The sequence below is a fragment of the Bombyx mandarina genome, chromosome 02 (assembly GCF_030267445.1).
Source record: "Bombyx mandarina strain Sakado chromosome 02, ASM3026744v2".
Classification (NCBI taxonomy): Eukaryota; Metazoa; Arthropoda; class Insecta; order Lepidoptera; family Bombycidae; genus Bombyx; species Bombyx mandarina.
In genome coordinates, this window is record NC_143209.1 from 15,814 (window position 1) to 30,906 (window position 15,093).

The following is a 15,093-nucleotide window of genomic DNA, read 5'->3' on the forward strand; positions in this document are numbered from 1 at the left end:
TGTAAACTATCGACTGAAACTTAATTTTTTTTTTGTAACAGTGGCAGAATATATTTTTCATGCTTACTCAAACACCCTTTGGCAACATTTTAAAATTAATTCTATAACTTTGCGTATTAACTACTTTTAATTTATCAAATTCAAATTAAGAATTAGCATTGATTTAGGTTTTTTTGCATGAAAGTCATTTATCATTGGATACGTGGGACGAGTTGTCGTTATATATATAGTTCAGCAGGTTTGATGAGTGACGGAGTCGCCTCTACCGTCCGCTCCGGCTGGTAGAGCACAGGAGAGGGGCGGGGGCGGGGGCGGGGGCGCAGCACCCTCACGGTCGAGCGAGCAGACATCTGCTAATTAATGTAATGAATATTCGTATTGAGTTGTAGAGCTTGTAATCAGCGTTATCCGGACACGTACACGTTGTGACAGCCGCTAATGGAAAAGGGAATCTCAACTTCACTACAAACAAACATGAATAAGGCTACACACAATATTTCATTAAATTTTGTTTTACACAGTTGCTCAGTGTTAAAATGTTTCTAATTCTGTACTATACATGAATCGGACAGACGAAAACATCGGTCACGGGATGCCTTTAGAGGTCCATGGACATCATGACAAGACTGCGTCCGCCCGAGAGGTTGGCGAGCGCACTCCCACTCTGATGTTGAGTTGACCACGGAGCACAGGCGCAGACCGATATTCTGACTGTGACTTTTAATTATGTAGGGTATTTACCCACGACACTCCGTTAGCGAGAGGAGCCTCGGAAGTCTGAGAACTGTGAGGATTGGTAGGTAAACATCGACTATGAGGATCACTCGAGAAAGGGCGAACAGCCTCCCCGGGGTATCACACCCGCGTAGTGTGACCGACAGCTGGCAGTTACTAATGGTCAGACCTATCCTGTCTGGTGCGAAACAACCGCGCGCTCGGGATTGAGGAGCGTGGGCAGTAAGAACTAAATGAACGCAGGAAGACTTTAAAGTTCCATAATGACAAGCTCTGAGTCACCTGGCCAGGGGGAGCTATCTCTGACGCGAACACTTTACATCTTGTGTAATTCGTACAGCCATTATGGTTACATCGGCTGTTCTTGTTATACCGCAAAACGGTAAAAATGTATTGCATGTGTAATACCTTCAAAGGGACAGTAATAAGGTGATTCTTTAATAGCGAACTGTCCTTTCCGCGGAACTTCCACGAGGCGCTTGAAGGATTATAACTAAATATACACAGGGGCGGCCGCGGCCACACGGCGTGCGACTGCGATCTTATATTTGTGAACATATTATTTTATATTAAAGGTAGAAAAAGTAACGTTTTCTAAAAATAAGGGCTAAACTAAATGACCAGGAATAATTCCCTCCTTTAACCTTGTCCTTCGAAAAGACGCTTAACCTACCCCAGGTACCAGTTTAGGGAATAACTTATGATTATCGGTGTGGACACACATCATAGGGACTTTAGGCTCGAATGCTAATGTCAAAGGGCATAACAGAGATTGTGCATGGGTTTCACACATCTGAAGTTTACTCTTTCGGTACCTAATAAATAACTAGGCAATAAAATAAAATGATTTAAATGTGATTGTTATTTAATATACAACAGGCAAAGAAAGAAAACAACCGCCTCCATTATAATGGTGGAAGCCTGTAGAGCCTTACATTTATTTACTGTTATTCAGTGAAATATTGTACAAAATTTACACGGTTAGCCGTCCGTCGTACTTCTACCGTGTTCAGTTGCGCAGGTTTAACAATGTGTTTAATGAATACTAACGTTAACAAAGTTAAAAAAAAACCCTTTCTATTATCATCGTGTCGCGCCGTTTTATCAAAGTATCTTTCTGACACTTTTTTTTTTTTTTTTTTTTTCGGTTAGAGGGCCGAACCTCCTACGAGGTCCCCGCGCCTAGGGGGCGCGCGGGGTATGTGAGACTTAACGATCTGCAGGTGTTGAGAGCAGATCGCGGGCCCAAGGATTTTAGGGCCCACCCACTAAACGACTCCCCTGCACTCTTACACCCGACGTCCGATCTCCGTCCGGGGTCAGAACCTGGACAGAGTAGGGGGGTTCCCGCGGTCAACACTACAACCAGACACGCGGCGCCACCCCGAGGACGCCCGACCGACGGGTCGTCGAGGCGATAGTCGACAACCAACGACGTCGGTCTCCGCGGTACGGCGGCCCTACCAGGCCGCCCGGGCGGTGCCGCTGGTGTTCCGGGATACCCCGCTGGGCCAGAACCAGCCTGCCAGGTCGGAACGCGATACACCTCCGACCGGGTTGCTCTTCAACAGTATGTTCGGCGACGACAGCGACGACGAAAATGCGGACCGCATCGCAGTCCGCAGCCGCCGACGCGCCGTCCCGTCCTCCTGGTGCCAGCGCGCTAGAGTGACGGTAGCATCTTTCTGACACTACCTTAAGGTATTTATGTATCGCTTCTAACTATATATAGATCGCCGTGCAGGTCAACATTCTTCAACTACCACGGTGCACAGCTATCCGCAGAAATGGGATTGGATGACCTGGAGAATTTATGTGCATAGAGGCCTCGTGGGCTAACACTACCCTTGCATAGGTCATAACGGAACCTATGTCAAATTATTTAAAAAAAACATTTGTAGCAACATGTTCATTACCCCGGTAATGTGTTCAGTCGCTGCCATTTATAATTATTATTGAACTTGGTAAAAAAGATGTCAAATTGATATTTCACTAAACTAGCTTCTATAATTCTAGATAGTCTATAGCTTTAAAACCTTTATCTGGTTTCTAAAATGAATTAACAATATCCGAGCTTTAGATTGAAGGACGTACGCTCACGGACATCAGCAACGTCAGGGGCACAGCCAAGCCGCTACCTTCCGCTGAGGAGTCTCCTCAACCATCGTTTGAAGAAGGACATGTCTTACCGCCGAGAGAGCACCAATGGTATCCATACCAAAAATCTAACTGAAAACCCACTGCGGGTGATCGCAGAGGCTCTACCGAGTGGACTGCGTGTCCCGTTCCCGACAATGACGTGTTAAAGATTATGACAAAGGTTTGTCTCGTGTGGAATCTTCGAGTGTAGGTAGGTAGTTCGGTAGGCAGGGCTTGGCTCTGACCCTGGCATTGCTGAAGTCCATGGGCAACGGTATCCACTCATCATCGGGTGGGCCGTATGATCGTCTGCCTACAAGGGCAATAAAAAAAGTGTATGACCGCGTCACTAGTCGACGCGTCGGAGCGGGTTGCGCGGTCGCGCGGTGTCTGAGCGAGCTCTAAGCGCTGCCCCCGATGCATATAAGGCAGGAGGCGGCCGAGCGCCGTTCACACCGCCGCCGTCGCTCACAGCCCGCACTTCGACAGGTATGTCACACCACACAACTCGCTCAGCAGCTTAAACTCCACTCCAAAGTGGGATCCGAAACTGACAAAAAATGACCGGAGAAGGGAATCTATACTCCTGGGTTTCTCACGGGCTGCAGATTTGTAAACAATTAAATTTCGTACAAAAAAATCGTATTGTTTTCAAATTGTAAGCGGTACATCACAAATGTATTTTAATAAACACGAACTGTGGAGAGCTTTAAGTATGTAGTAAGTTCATAGTCAAGCTCGCCTTGAAAATCACAATAATGTCGTATTATTATTCGATCCAAATTCAAACTCATTTCACATAACAACAACAGAGTTTATAAGTTAATTCTCATAGTGGTTTCAACTTTGAGCACCACCGGGCCCAGTCATCCAGCCCCCCAGCCACAGTCCTGAGACATAAGATAAATAATAAGAAGATCCATATTAGAAAGGAGCACGAGTTCCTCTCGAGCTGATCTCGTCACGTTATTGCTCAACATAATATGTTCATATTTATTAGAATAAATCAGGATTAAAAAGTTTGTACTCTCTGGCAAGCAGCTACAAAAAAATTCAATACAAAAGAGAACAATTATTGTAATCTAGTATATAAAATTCTCGTGTCACGGTGTGCGTGATTGAACTCCTCCGAAACGGCTCGACCGATTTTCATGAATCTTAGCGTGCATATCGGCCAGGGTAGAGAATCAGACAACATCTATTTTTCATCCTCCTAAATGTTAAGGGTGGTCCACCCCTAAATTTATTTATTTTTTAGACAAAAATTTTTGTTTTTATTTTTTTTATAATACAGCATACAAAAATACATACAACCCTAAATTTTCACCCCTCTACGATCAACCCTTATTTTTTATTTGTTAATTATATACTTTAATTTTTTTGGCAAGAATTTTTTTATTTGGCATGACTTAAAATAAAAAAATTATATTTTTTGGATAAATTTTTTTTTGGTTATAATGAGGTATTATGTGGTTGAATGAGTTTTTTTTTTCTACACTAGAAATTCCCTGGAAATCTTATTTAAGGCAACGTTTGCCGGGTCAGCTAGTTAAATATAAAAGAATTTTAATAATTTGAGTCTGAGCGTGTTCACAGGACAATATGTTCTTGTTTCAAAGAGCTGCTTGTCCAAGAGCCTAGCGGTGGGCTCCTAAAACGTCTTTGATCGCAATAGAACTGTAAGGTGTGTAAATGTGAATGAAACACAACGCTGGCCTGTCAGAAGTCCTTTGTTTTTTGCGTAGACGAGTTCACGGCCCACCTGATGTTGAGTGCATTAATAAAATGAATCCAATCAAGGAGAACACTTAAATACTCGTAACGTTGTACCGCTCAGTTGGGACCACTGCTCAATAAATATTAATTACAATCAAGGGTTACAGTTCGGTCATCAATAACTTGTTCATTTTTATGTCTCCCCTCCCCACCGCGAACACAAAACAACAGATACTATTAGATAATAAGTTTATTTCATATTTTACTTAGTTCGACGCTACAACATTAATGTCCCTAGCCACCTTGGGCCAAAACAGTGAAGTCTCCGCGGTGGGTACAGCGCTACCCATCTAGCGTATGTGTGTGCGTGTGTGTGCTTGAGCTGGAGGGGCTGGTGTGTGAGAGCTACGCACTCAGTCGACGAGTCTAATTGTCGGAGCTGACACTATTCAGCCTGTTGTCGACACCGACGTGGACACGAAAAATTATTTTCTCATTATTTTCCAGGGGTAGTTTTGTTTCGTGAACAAATAAAGCGCGGGTTCCGGAGGAGACTCGCCGGATATCGCCCTCCTCCGCTCCTCCGAGCTCCCACCTCCGATCCACGTAATGTATTTATCCTTAATAGACTTGCATTTTGAAACTTTCTCTGTTTATATAGGTACCACTAGGTGATCTAATGCACTGCTAACACGCATGAGATTTCGGAGGCTCAAGTCAGCGCGAGTACCGTCCTGGGTCTCATTAAGACCTCCCTTATCATAAATCGTGTCGATTTTAATGCTTACAATGACATTGCCTACAGACTGGTGGAGCCAAAACCCAGAGCTAAAGCAGGTTTAGTACTTTACCTAAAGTGCTTTTACGGGCTAGGCTGATGGGATTGAGGAGGACATAATCTCATAAGTTTGTCTAAATTACACGCGGGCTCCCTTACCACGAGTGCGGGCAGTCACCCAGTGCACCTGGGTTCCAGCACGCAGCTGAGAAAAGGACCGCTTATAAATAAATCGTTATTGTGTTGTGTCGGTGGAAACAATCCGCGCCCGAGGCCTTGCCGACCCGCAGTCTTTACGCGAGCGGAGCGGAGGCGGGGACGGGGGCGGTAGCGGGAGTGGGAGCGGGAGAAGCCGACAGATATCCAACTTAAAGCACCGGCTATAAAATGTATAAACACATAATCCACTGGCGCGGTATATATGTACTGAAGTATGTATGTGTGCAGCACGGCCTGTTGTGCTCCTTGTTTTTGCGAGCTTTAGACTTCCTTGTAAGTGCTTTTCTTCTACCCGGGGCTCATGAAGCAGTCAAGTATTCAGGTTCGGAGCTTGTGAAATGAATAGAATAAACAAATGTAGTTAGTGATGAAAGGCTCGACGAGTAAATTAAGCCATAGACACAACCCACTGAGTTTCTCGCCGGATCTTCTCAGTGGGTCCCGTTTCCGATCCGGTGGTAGATTCTGCGAAGCACGGCTCTTGCTAGGGCCAGTGTGACCAACAGTCCGGTTTGAGCCCCGTGAGCACACCTACACGTCAAAGTGAAGCATAAATAGCCTCTTAAGGCTATCAGCATAAGTGAGAAAAAAAAATATGACGTCGCTGGAACTACTCCGCTCGCGGTAAGACCGGGGAACGGAATGCGATGGAGATGTCATGACGCGGTCCACACTCTGTAATTACTGGGCCGCACACCGGCAGCCGTACGTGACTTTCCTGCTGCCTGTCAATGGCTCAAGATTCAAATTAAAAGGTTTCCGGTGGTCTGAAGGGAGCAAGCGAAGTGCAAGGGCCGCTCCCCTGCTGCTTCTCCTCCTGGCTCGGCTCCACCCACATATGTGAACACGGAACGTGTTGTTACAGCTGCGGCAGTGTGCGTGCGTGTACTACGATGCGAGGCGTGTTAATGTGTGCGTGCGTGACGCTGCTGGGCGTGCTCGTCCTCACCGGAGGAGAGGAGCGGACTGACAGTAAGTGCGCCTCCGTGTCCGTGCCCACGGGGGATTGTGTTTGTGACTTTGTCGACATTAAGCTCCACGCACTGTTCAAATCTATCCGAACAAAGTCCCATGTAGGCAGTAGCGTGGTTAAGACTCGGGCGCTCCCATTGTCCGCGAGTGACCATGACGCTCACACTCGGATGGTCCGCACCCACCCATAGACGTCGCTCCCGGAGTGTTAGCTGACGCCGCTGTAAGAAGGCCTCGTGCGCGCAGTGACTGTATGTGTGTGTGTCCCGCAGTGTCGCCGGTTCCCTTCGTGATGGGCTCCCGGTACGGACGCTCCCCCGCGCGTCTCATCACCCCCCGGAACGACAGGTACGTCACAACCGACATGGACACTAGATACCTTCTTGTATTTGAAGCATTGCTGTGCACTGCAGTGAGTGCCGAATATTTTAACAGTACCTATTAATAATTTGTTGAACTTTTGTTTTAACATTGTTTGATCTCGTGGTCACTTGAGGCAATACCGCAGCGGTAATTGTGAGTAGTTGTAAAATAACGAATATGAAGGACATTGAACGATTCATCCATAGGCTGGTGCCCGCCCTCAGGCATAAGGTCAGGTTAGCGGGTGACCTTGCCTTCTTTTTTTAGTTATTGCTTAGATGGGTGGACAAGCTCACAGTCCACCTGGGGGTAAGTGGTTACTGGAGCCCATAGACATTTACAACGTAAATGCGTCACCCACCTTGAGATATAAGTTCTAAAGTCTCTAGTCTAGTCTATAGTTACAATGGCCCCACCCTTCAAACCGAAACACATGACTGCTTCACGGCAGAAATAGGCAGGGTGGTGGTACCTATCCGTGCGGACTCACAAGAGGTCCTACCACCAGTGCGAACCGGCAGTCAAGATGGTAGCAGATCGGGCAGGATGTTATTCTCGAAAGGTGACTCAATAGGACTGACGCTGTGTAGAATAGATGTAGATGCAATGAGTATGTGTCAGGTTTTTCATGGGCAGTCGTTACGGGAAGCGCTCGGATGCTGGAAGGGAGGTCCGCGCCCTGGTCTGCGAGTACACCGGGGTGGGCCCACTCTACCGCTGCGTCAATCAGAACCGGAGGCTTTACGATAAGAGGTATGTACTCCTATATGACCGCAATTAAACTCTGCTTTTGCACTTGGATCTTGGCGATTGACGGGTCATGTTTTTTCTCCAGAAGCCGGTCTTCCGAGGACGTGGAGCGCGGGGAGCAGGGGTAAAGGCACACCAACACACACACCAGCACACGCACAGACAGACGCTCGCACGCACAAGAAGCTACGTACAGAAGTATCTGAAACTGGCGGAAATCATCTAATGCTTTAACAATCATTATAAATTATCGATAATGTATTTTATTGCGTATTCTAACAGACAAAATAGACTTTGCCATGCCAATGAGGCTGCCAGTACAGCATTGCAACTCACACGCTATATGATTAATTTCCATGATGTTACAATGTGTACTGTCTTATCCTTATCCCGTAACGCTCATCAGCGTCGGACCATGGACCCACAGTCGAGAGCAATTGATGTACGGATTAGCAGTACGCCCTCTACACCAACACACAGTCATATATTATACAATATCTAGTCAGTACATCAGCACAACGTGATGCGGCGTGCGGTGACGGCTGGCGAGGCTGGGTCGCCGCTCGTCTCCGTCACGTCTCCGTCACGTCTCCGTCGTCCATACAATACCATGCAGTCGTCGCAGTAAGCTGTTACAACATCTGTGTTGTCGCGAGGAGGTTCCCGGACGGTGTTATGTTATGTTTAATTAAAAGTAAATGTAATCACTAAATAACAAACGATATATTTAGCGAAGGTTGTTGTAATTAATAAAATATCATTCAAGATAAAATACTTGTATTATTTTAGATATTCCTACTACTCGTATAGTCGACTTCATTAAGGACGAAAAGTGTACATTGTGTAACTATACTGAGAACTTATATCTCAAGGGTGGGTGGCGCATTAACGTTGTAGATGTCTATGGGCTCCAGTAACCACTTAACACCAGGTGGGCTATGAGCTCGTCCACCCATCTAGCAATAAAAAAAACATTCGCCACCGAATCCCTGCACGCCCCCTCGTCGCGGGAATGTAGCATGAGAACCACAGCTCACAGCCCATCTGGTGTTAAGTGGTTACTGGAGCCCAAAGACATCTACAAGGCTTTTTTATTTATTGCCTAGATGGGTGGACGAGCTCACAGCTCACCTGGTGTTAAATGGTTACTGGATTTAAGTTATAGATATAAGTTCTAAAGTCTCAGTATAGTTACAATGGCTGCCCCACCCTTCAAGCCGAAACGCAATACTGCTTCACGGCGGAAATAGGCAGGGTGGTGGTACCTACCCGCGCGGACTCACAAGAGGTCCTCCACCAGTGAAAAGAGGCCTGCTGTGTTATGGGTCTAGTGTGTTATCATCAGTGGTCGGCAACCTTGTCAACCAAAGGAGCCAAATATAGAATAGATAATACACAATTTAAATGTAGTCAAAGGGCTTTTTTCCTCATACAGTTTTATAGCTTTGTGTTTTAAAAATGTTTACTCGTTCTTCCAAGGTAAGACAATAAGCTGACCGCGACTGAACTAAATATTTTGCGGAAGAGCCGTCGCCGGGGAGTCAAAGCCGCGGGTCGCCGACCACTGGACTAGACTAAAATTATTTAGTGTAAATAACCACATGGCGGCAGGTCACGGGCACCATATGTGACTCACACATTCCCCTTCCCCTAAAAGGGAAGATATATAAGACCTTAATAAGGGCTGCCGTCTTGTATGGATCAGCTTGTTGGACAACAAAAGTGGCGGATGAAAGACGATTGCATGCAGCAGAGATGCGAATGTTGCGATGGATGTGTGCAGTAACGAGAATGCATAGAATACGGAATGAATATGTTAGAGGAAGTCTGAAAGTGGCACCTGTGACAGAGAAGCTGAGAAGTGCGCGTTTGCGATGGCATGGACATGTGATGAGACGAAATGAAAATGAGGTTGGTAAAAAAATGTTAACTATGAATGTGGAAGGATATAGAGGAAGAGGTAGACCTAAGAAGAAATGGATGGTTTGCGTAAAGACGATATGGGTATGTGGGGAATGAGTGAAGAAATGCTATATGATAGAAGAGTATGGAAGGAGAAAACATGTTGTGCCGACCCAGGTAATTGGGAGAAGGGCGGGACAATGAATGATATGAATGAACAACAGATGAACCAAATCTAGAATATAATTATAATCGTGAGAAAAATAGTCGCATAGCCTCGCTTGTAGTGGGACAGCGCGTCGCAGGCGCGATACAACTAACAAGATCCGTGCGATCGCCGCGACAATTATAACTACACACGACACGTAGCAAGCACCCTCCGACAACCCTCGCGCTCACAAACTAACTAACAGGACATATTAAACTCAGTTACCTAATATTAGTTAATTATTTCCACAATAAAATACCCACTCACATACATATGTCCATACACCGCTATATAACACCGTTAGGACAGAGCTACACGGGCAGATAGGTTTAATGTCAAATTCGTTTTCTCTATTGTTTTTATATTACATTTTGAAGAAAAATGTATTAATGTTCATAAAACAACCGTAACAAAGATATTACCTATACTTATTATAAAGAAAATAGGTTGACAAACAAGAAATAAATGATTGTGTGAGATTTTACTGACTTTACTTACTACCTTATCTTGGTAGAAATGAAAGGTGTGCTAATTATAATATTAGGTCCTTTACCTACGATTTTGCCGTTTAGTATGCACAAAGTTAGTCATTTTTTATAAATATTAATTACTCCTGTCAATCAACACATACACCAGTCACATACCGCCAGCCAGTGGTAATATTTCCCTTCCTCTTGTCCTTCTTGAAGAAATGTTGTACTCCCTCTCGGGTACTGAATTTCTGTCCTGTCAAGAAGTTGCACAAGGTCTGGTGGTGGATGACACAACGCTTCCAGCTCTAGCGCCTGGTCTGCTGTGCGGTGCCGGGGCAGCAGCGGGGACGGACGGTCACGGAACCCGTCGTCCATAACTACTCGTGTTTGTAGTGTTGTGTCCGTATTCATAGAAATTATACAAATGTAGTGAAAACAAAACATTGACATAAAAAAATACGCAGCTTAAAAATAAATAAACACATTATGTTTCAAATGTCCAGCAGGTGTCGTGAAACGGCAACTTCATAGTTCAAGAGCTGTCTATTGTTCTCGTAGCACGCCGATACTATGTAGCCGTATCTGTCTCTAAAGTGTGAAGTTCAATTCTTGAGCCGGCCCTCTTCCAGCGGACTACTTTACTTCACGCTCATTTATTAATAAGACCAGATGAGCGGCCGGACCACTCGACGTGAAGTGCGTCACGTCTGGCTGTTTGTCTACTGTATACAACAGTACACAATAGACAAACAACGCTATTTGTTATATTTTGTAAATATTGAACGAGAGCTCAGTCCGAACTGTTTGTTTGTTTGTTTGTCTGTAGGCGCTGCGAGTCGCTAAACATCTTTACACAAAACTGATGTCAATAATCGTGTTATTGAAACAACGAGGGCCCGGGGGGGGAGCAGAGTCTAGCTACCCACCCGACAACATCACGGCATCTATTGTGGCAGCCCATTGTTGTGAACGAATTTCTTACCAAAACCTCGACAAGCACCACCGAGCAACCCTATTCGCCGGATATAGCTCCATTTTAACTCAATTCCAGAAAAAAACGTTTAAGAAATGATTGTATCATTCATTGGCGTAAGTGTAATCTTTCTGAAGGAGCATACCTTATCGTATGGTGATTAAATAAATTTGGATGAACACGTAACATTTTGTGTTTGATCTATTTAGTGATCTATTCCCAGTGCTTTCTTGATAGAGTAGTAGTCCTGTGGTATGCTGTACTATGGGTACTGGAAACAAAGTAAATTATTTTTAAATATTTAAAATAAAACAGAGTAAAAGGGACTAGGTATCCTTAGCCAAGCCGCGGGTGAGGGTTAATGTGCACCGCACAGAAAGGAGTGTGCGGTCGTGAGTACTCCTGTGCACGCCGGCAGACACTGTGTCGGCGTCGTGGCGAACGTCGTGGCTGCCGCGTCGACACCCGGCACACACGGCTTGCCCACTTGCAAACATAATGTCGTTACAATTTATATATTGTAGTAATGTACTTTGAAAGTCATAATTTTTATTTATTGCATAGAGGGGTGGACGAGCTCACGATCCCCCTGATGTTAAGTGGTTACTGGAGCCCATAGACATCTACAACGTAAATGCGCCACCCACCTTGAAATATAAGTTCTAAGGTCTCAGTATAGTTACAACGGCTGCCCCACCCTTCAAACCGAAACGCATTACTGCTTCACGGCAGAAATAAGCGGGGCGGTGGTACCTACCCGCGCGGACTCACAAGTGGTCCTACCACCAGTAATTACGCAATTTATAATTTGGCGGGTTTGATTTTTATTACACGATGTTATTCCTTCACCGTGGAAGTCAATCGTGAACATTTGTTGAGTACGTATTTCATTAGAAAAATTGTTACCCGCTTGCGGGATTCGAACACCGAACACTGCTACATACGACGTCTCTTCCTTTAGGCCACGACGACTTTCCTGTGCATATATGTAGATATGTGTGTATAAACCGTCCTGTTTTATATTCATAGTTGTAAGGGATAACATTACACGTGCCCCCCCCCCCTCCACCCCGCGCCCCACACCCCGCGCCCTGCATCGCACCAACATTCAATTTCATAAACATATTGCGCTTCGGAATAGCCCTTTGACAATTAGTGTGTCGCAGCGAGAGCGCGACCACGAGAACGTAGAGTTTGTTTACGTGAAAACAAGCACTTTACAAGTTAACTGAGAGTTTTGTAATATATTAACTGTATTACAAGAACTTGTGGACAGTTGAGAGAATGATTTTAATAAAATACACGATATAATTTCGCTCTCATAAATAATCAAACGAACATAATTAGCGCAGGTCTACTCAGAGGAGCTGAGGTCACTGTCCAGGTGTGAGGTGTGTGTGTGAGTAGTGGATGCGTGATCCGGTGCTCACTTAACGCCAAGCGGACCGCGAGCTCGCCCGCCACCGCATCACAGCTATCAGACCCAGTCGACCGCACCGCCGCGCCGAGTGGCGACACTATCACTTGCAATCTCTTATTAGTTTGGAATCACATTCACTATAAAAATAACAGATAACATTTTTATTAGAAACTAGCTAACCCGGCACACTTCGTAGTGCCTTAATCGATCAATAAAAGACCTAAAGCTTTGTATAAAACAAACAAAAAGAATCCGTCCGACGGAGGACACGTAAAAGGAAAAACAAAATTGTTATTTTTATTTTATTCCGAGCATTTTCATATTTATTTACCTTTTAAACCTTCTCTGGAATTCCACAAATAATTCAAGACCAAAATTAGCCAAATCGGTCCAGCCGTTCTCGAGTTTTAGCGAGACTAACGAACAGCAATTCATTTTTATATATACTTATGATAGGTTTCATTACACAAGCATGCCAGTTCACGGTCTGCCTGAGTAGTAAGTAAGTGATTACCGCAGTCTGTAGACGATGCGAACTAAACGACACCTCTTGAAGACATGACATTAAGTCACGCAGCAGGACGATAGAATTACGGAGCATCTCAAACTCATTGTTGATTGTTGAATACATGCATTCAGTTTGAGATCCTCTGACCTCTGGGGCGCTCCATTGCAGACATTCGTAAGTCAAACTACAAAGTATTAAAATAAAACCAGCATCCCCCAACTGATCCCAGGACCAGTCCCAACGAGTGACATTAGATCTTCAGCAACCACGTGAATTGTTGTCTGTAACTGTATACCTGTGTATACGATTGCTACTTCTGTTATCTTTTAAAGATAGATTTTTATCACATCAGATCTAAATGAAACAGTCTACATTCTGCTTTGAACTGATCTGTCTGCGTACGATAGCCACACGAGGGGCCCTTCAGTAGCACCGGAGTAGTGAAGAGTCACCAACCTCAAACCAACATCAAGTTGGGATTAGGTTGAGCTGCAGATAATCTTATTTTGTGACTTATAGTCAGTTGGTGGTGCGAGCCGGCTCACTGATCTGGGCCACATTTCTGTCCCACTCCATTTGAGAAAGTCTTCGTACAGAGAACACAATTCCGCATTGTTTTTAAATGTAATCAATCATTTTTTAAATTACAGTACCTTTAAGGTTTGATCTGGCGTTCATAATTATTGGCATGTTATTATTTCTGAAGTATCGAAAATTGTAAAGTGGTACAATTTCTACGACTAGTAAAAACCGAACAAAATACATATTATCTACCTGCGACGCCACGTGGGGGAGGAAAGTCCTCGAATGGAGGCAACGGATGGGTACAAGGAGCGTGGGGCGTCCTCCAACTATGTGGACTGACGACTTAGTGCGCACGGCGGGAAGTCGTTGGATGCGGAAGGCGGAGGATCGCATTATGTGGAAGGCATTGGGGAAGGCCTATGTCCAGCAGTGGGCAGATAAAGGCTGATGATAATGATGATGATGTCATTAAGTAACAATATGATACATCGCGATAATTTTTTTTTACTGCCTTTGTAAGCAGACGAGCTTACGGCCCACCTGATGGTGAGTGGTTACCGTCGCCCATGGACTTCAGCAATGCCATGGGCAGAGCCAAGCCGCTGCGTACCGATGTATGTTACATGTCGTATTTAGCTCGTACGTATTGAGAGCGTACACTCACACTTACTCCCATCTCGTGGGTTGGAGCCCTCCGGGGCAGCGCAGGAGCCGCAGACCGCCAGTGATCCTGGCAGCTCCACTGTGGTGCGTGTCATCCGTACTCGTTGTAGTCGATGACGTCACGGCGATGCAAACAAATCACCGCCACCACTTGTGACACTTGTGACGCTACATGACGGCTCGCGCTCCGCCCGGGGGGTGGACAGATAACATCACATGTACTCGCGCTGCACTAGTACCTGATAATGTTTTATTAATATTGATTGCACGGTGGGTGCGCGATGTCATTTCAAACAGAGCCGTGCGCGGTGAACAACCTTACGCGACGCAGGCTCCCGGGGACATGCCCTGGGTCTCTCCGGCGCACGACGACGCTGCGGGTACTTTGGGGCTATTCAAAAAGCAGTAGACCGTCAAGAAACCTCAGAACCGTTTTCCTCAAGTATTAATATTCTATAATAACCTTCTCTTTGAGCTGTGCTAGTCAATAACAGATTTCAATTATTTCAATAAAATTCAAGGAACTTACAAATTGATCGTTTCACTCAACAGATAAATAAATACTCTTGCACAACAACTATTTGATATTTGTATGGATTCTGTGTAATGCGATCTCCACGAGTGAGACTTGTCTTCTGTACTATTGATTTCTACTCAAAGTTGTTTGTTAATGTCAATAGAATAATCTCATTATTAGAGTACCTTTTTTTTTTTTTTTAGGTATATTTACGGACGTAAATTTGTGTGAC

The 15,093-nt window shown here is 44.9% G+C and overlaps 1 protein-coding gene across 4 annotated transcripts; it reads left to right on the forward strand.

Annotated features, from left to right (window-relative positions):
• Positions 1–3,331: 3,331 nt before the first annotated feature.
• LOC114250296 (RYamide neuropeptides) lies at positions 3,332–8,444 on the forward strand. Of its 4 annotated transcripts, none has more exons than XM_028184113.2 (5): positions 3,332–3,363; positions 6,453–6,559; positions 6,832–6,907; positions 7,544–7,675; positions 7,758–8,444. In XM_028184113.2, the coding sequence occupies exons 2-5, from the start codon at positions 6,481–6,483 to the stop codon at positions 7,798–7,800; spliced, it is 330 nt and encodes a 109-aa protein (XP_028039914.1). In that variant the 5' UTR covers positions 3,332–3,363; positions 6,453–6,480; the 3' UTR covers positions 7,801–8,444. The 4 variants fall into 4 exon arrangements, with proteins under 4 accessions (XP_028039914.1, XP_028039912.1, XP_028039915.1 ...); XM_028184111.2 differs by lacking the exon at positions 3,332–3,363 and adding an exon at positions 5,093–5,201; XM_028184114.2 differs by lacking the exon at positions 3,332–3,363 and adding an exon at positions 5,093–5,201 and having other exon boundaries at positions 7,559–7,675.
• Positions 8,445–15,093: the final 6,649 nt, after the last annotated feature.